Source organism: Oryctolagus cuniculus, chromosome X (assembly GCF_051225735.1).
Source record: "Oryctolagus cuniculus isolate XC-2025 breed Fujian yellow rabbit chromosome X, ASM5122573v1, whole genome shotgun sequence".
NCBI classification, from domain to species: Eukaryota; Metazoa; Chordata; class Mammalia; order Lagomorpha; family Leporidae; genus Oryctolagus; species Oryctolagus cuniculus.
This window is the reverse complement of record NC_142888.1, coordinates 151,644-156,716: the sequence shown is the minus strand read 5'-3', so window position 1 is coordinate 156,716 and position 5,073 is coordinate 151,644. Positions and strand designations below refer to the sequence as shown.

The 5,073-nt window shown below is 37.7% G+C and overlaps 1 protein-coding gene across 1 annotated transcript; it reads right to left on the bottom strand.

The window, feature by feature from the left end:
• Positions 1-722: 722 nt before the first annotated feature.
• LOC108178683 (small ribosomal subunit protein eS27-like) lies at positions 723-1,215 on the bottom strand. Its single transcript, XM_017349658.4, has one exon. It carries the CDS (start codon positions 1,160-1,162, stop codon positions 908-910), a length of 255 nt encoding a protein of 84 aa, XP_017205147.1. The 5' UTR covers positions 1,163-1,215; the 3' UTR covers positions 723-907.
• Positions 1,216-5,073: the final 3,858 nt, after the last annotated feature.

The window sequence follows — 5,073 nt, the reverse complement described above, 5'->3', positions numbered from 1 at the left end:
GAACACTTCTGGTTTTTATAAATCCTCCTGATCATTTATAGTTGTGCCCCGACCACCACTTTTTGATAGCAACATTTAAACACCTTGCCTTTGTAAGAATCTTTCCAAAGTGCATGATCATCAATTGCTACCTGCTATAGAAGGAAGATGGTGTCAACTCAATGGAATATCCTGCTTTCTCACCATGGTTCTTTGAGTTACATGAGGAGAATTAAGATAGTAAAATGATTTTATATCTTTTATTGAAAGAAATTAGGGGAATTACATTTCCCAGTGTTTAAAGTGAGAGTATGCCTAGCTCCCCTCCAATGAAAGGTACAAATATCTGTCATTTTCTTCCTCAACAAAGATAAAAGACTATTTTAAGTGAGTTAGTCCACGATAATAGGAGGTGTACATTGAATCTTCCCAGGAGGGCTTACTGCTTCACCACAGTCATAGGCGTGTCCTGCTTGAATAGCAGTGGGAGTGAGTTTTAGGGATGGAAACTAGTACAGCTGTTGAAGGAATGTCACACTGATCAGCGCATAGTCACAGTGAAGGCATAGTCAAGTTGTAATATGATGAGCCAAAGTGGAATTAGGAGAAAAGAGAAATAAGGGTTGCCCAACAAAGGCATTCCATGCTTTTCAAATTAAGTATTTCATCTATTTGTTGATTATATTCAAATGCTTTTTATCTCCTCCAGTGAGTAGAGTCTTTGTGAAAAGCTAATTTATATATTTCTTTTTTTTTTTTTTTTGCCCATAATCAAAACTTTATTGAAAAACTGACATCAAAATAGGGGATAACTTGTATACCTTATAAAATCAAACAAAATTACATTATCTTAGTAGATTCACTAGAATCACTGAACTTATGATAAGGCTTTCTGTGAGAACACAAATCCAGGAGGTTGTGTGGGTCACTAGTGTTGCTTTCTTCTAAAGGAACAGCCTTCTGTGAGTCGGGCCTTCCCTCCTGTAGGCTGGCACAAAACTGTAGAACAGCCTACACAAAGAACCACTGTTTGGGCATGGCTGAAAACCGTGGTGATCTTGTAGCAACCTGGGCATTTTACGTCCATAAAATAAGAATTCGGACTTTGAACTAGCCGTTTCTTTTTATGTTTCTTCTTTTCCTCCTCCAAAGAGGGATGGAGTAAATCCCTAGCCAAGGGCATGTCGGCGGTCCGCGAGCCCGGCGCCTCTCGCTGGTTCTGGCTACTCCCCTCTAATTCATATATTTCAAATCTTTTTAGTATCTCTTTAGATCTCTCTAGAAAACTGTGAACTTCTTCTATAATTAGTATTTACCGTATGGCTGTAAAAAAAAAAAAAGTGCAAGCAATTTTTAGCCTCCATTTCTATGGATGTCGTTTATTCCTGCTACGACTTACCTGTTCTCTGATGGATGCTACACTCATTTGTACCTGAAGGTGCCTCTTATTTTACTTTATTCTTAGTACTAATGTAAGCTGTGATAACTAACAAGAAAATAACCACACTTAACCACCCAAGATTCTACCTTGTGACTCAATTACATTTGATTTTTTGAGAAACTCTTCAGATTTTCAATTCAAGCTGTGGTCTATTGTCACTGTTTAGAGATGAATGAGTATTTTTTTTTATTTATTTAATGAATATAAGTTTCCAAAGTACGAATAATGGATTACAATGGCTTCCCCCCCATACCGTCCCTCCCACCCACAACCCTCCCCTTTCCCACTCCCTCTCCCCTTCCATTCACATCAAGATTCATTTTCGATTATCTTAGTATACAGAAGATCAGCTTAGTAGACATTAAGTAAGGATTTCAACAGTTTGCTCCCACACAGAAACATAAAGTGAAAAATAATAGATGATTTTTTTTTAATGATGATGAAATCAGATCAGACCTATTGTCATGTTTAATCCCAGTGAGAGTCAAGTTGGGAGTTGATAGTTTCTTTTTTTTTTTTTTTTTTTTTTTTTTTTTTTACAGAGGATCAGTTTAGTATGGTTATACTAAAACCTATCACTAATTTGGAAGCAGCTGGGTGTGGGGAAAGAGAAGAGGAGAAGGGGGAAATGCTAGTAACACCTTAAATTATTATCATTCTCTGTGAGCTTCAAGAATGCTTTAAAATTATTTCCAGTGACATAGGAAGTCCTCTTCAGTTTTTCCCTATAGGTCTACACTATTCTGAGTCTGCTTGCCTACAGGACACATCTGATTTCTCCCTTAGGCCCTGGACTTTTCATGGTATATCTTCAACCTCTTTTAAGATTTATTTTTTATTCATTATAAAAGCAGAGTTACGGAGAGAGGAAGAGAGAGACAGTGAGATAGAGGGGAGATAGAGGGTGGGGAGAGAGAGAGAGAGAGAGAGAGAGAATGAATGAATGAATATCTTCCATCTGCTGGCTCACTGGTTCACTCTCCAAATGGCCACAATGGCCTGGCCAGGGCTGGGCCAGGCCAAAGCCAGGATCCAGGAGCATCTTCCAGGATTCCCACGCGGGCCATCTTCCACTGCTTTCCTAGGTGCATTACTGGGGAGCTGGATCAGAGGTGGAGCAGCTGGATCTCAAACAAGTACCCATATGGGATGCCAGCATCACGTGCAGAGGCTTAACCTACTATGCCACAATATTAACCCCTCTACAACTTCTTTCTTTCCAAGTCTCCTGAGTTGCCATTTTAGAGAGGCCCCCAAACATTCCCAAAGTGGCTTGATATCTCTCATAGCCCCCAATCTGATCCAAAGAAAACACTCCTATTTGCATGTATTATATTACAAAGTGGAAATTCAGGCCACCCCAGTGCAGAAACCCTCCCTTGGCTCTGGAAACAGTGCAGTCTATTAGCCCTTCTTTCACTTTCTCTTTTCATCTGATGAGCACTAGTGTGACTTCAGTCCTCAGTCCTTTGTTGTTTTCTCAGGCAAGAGTTAGATACCAGTCTCTGGACTGCCCAACACTAGGAGATGCACTTCAAGTTCTAGCACTACTTTCCTTCATGGCCTCCTGACTAGAATGGGGAGAGCATAGATTTTCTACTCACCCCTCTTCTACCCTGTGTTGAGGACCCACAACAATGCAGAAGCTCTCTCCAAATTTCTGGAGGTTGGGACTTTACAAAGTCTTCTTTCTAATTCTTTTTCATGGCCATGATATGATGGAAGAGTCCAGATGCTCTACAAGATCTTGGACTCATTTCCTTTAATACCACTTAGTGTGATTTTGGCCGCTGATTTTGGATTATTGTAATTTCTTGTCTGACCAAAAACTGTAATCTGAACATGCATGCATGCAAAATGGTGTCATCCAGAGACAATCTCTGAGAACATTTAGATATATATTTCTTATATTTTAAAGTATATTTTCTTAGCAAAAATGGGATTATTTTGTAATTCTTTTTCTTCAGTTAGCAGTCTATTCAGAGCATCTTTCCATGTCAGTAAATCTCCAAATTAACATCTCCTGGAAACTACCATTATTTATTCAATTGTTTCTTGCCACAGATTTAGGCTGTTTCTTCTTTCTATTATGATAAATGATCCCAGAAAAGACAGCTTTATTTCTACTTTCTGAGCCATTCAATTGCTTATCTGATATGTATTGAGTGCCTATTATTAAAAAGAGCACTATGGTTTCCTTGGAATAAATTTCTAGACGTGGAATGGCAAAACTAAGATGCATGCATGTTCTAAGGCATCTGAAACACATTTTCAAATTGTCCTGCAGATATATGTGTGTTTGTTTATATGTTTATGTGACTTTGAGAGTGCATTTAGGCCCTAGAGAAGGAAAGGCATTTGCTTTTGAAAATTTCACTGCTTGGACTTCTCGAAACACGGTTACCATGAGTCATAAATATATTTATTTAACTGCAGCAAACTATTGGATTTGCTTTATTTTACTCTGAACTAATTTTAGACTCACATAAAATTTTCAAAAATAGTACAGTGTCCTGATGCATTTCACCTGTTTTTCCCAATGTTTACATCTCACCTAACCATAGCACAATCATCAAGAAGAAGAAACCAGCATTGGAATATAATTGATCCAACAGTAAGACTTACTCAGGTTTCACCAATGTTCCCCTTAATGTTTTTTTTTTTCTATTCTAGTACCTTATCCAAGATCCCACCTGTGTTTCACTCCTATTTCTCCTTGGTCTTCTCCATCTACAACAGTTCTTCAGGTTTTCCATCTTTCAGAATCTTGACATTTTTGAAAAGTAATGATTGGTTATTTTGTAGAATGTCTCTCATTTGGAATTTGTCTGATGTTTTTAACAGAGTGGAACTATGCATTTTTTGGCAGAATGCATCATATCAAGGAGTTCATGCTCTTGATATATCTTATTACTGGTGATGTTTACCTTGATCCCTTGAAAATGCCATTTTAATACTACAGAAACAGAGTGCCAATGGCATTTACAGAGTTTCAGCTGTATACTGGCATAATGCCTTTTGTTCTTTCTATAATCCTCCTAAAGACTCTGCAAAGTGAGTCTAATTATCTCACTTTATTGAGTCGCTTAAAAATTATGTCGTATGCACGAAGTCATCAAAGCTCTGATTCCAAAGCCAGTGCTATTTCCAGCACAAGGAAGCTATTAAAGCAACCCAAGTGCATGTGGGTGTGAGTTGCTACTGTATTAGAGTTTGATTCTTATTTTGTTTCCCTCAATGTAGAGTTGTGGAGAGTCATATTTTCAGAAATAGTCTATCATTGTGACTTAACAAAATCAAATATTTAGTGACCCAAATTTCTGGAAAATTCATCCATCTTCCACAAAGTCACTGTGTCCTTGACCTTTCTTCTGCAAGATTTGTGATGTTATTTCCTTTGAGGTTATTATATTATAGAACCAAAAATCCAGTGCAAAATGATTTTGTAGATGGAAAATGGCGAGGTGATGTCATCTTTTACTTAGTCGCATATATAGAATACCTGCATCAAACTGAATGACTGAAAGTCAATGACATTTCTCTCTTTAGATTTTTTTTTTTTTTCAGGGAAGAACACGCAAAGCATAATACCTACATAGCACTTACATTCCCAATCATTAAAACTCACACCATGTCCCATTTAAAGAGCTAAC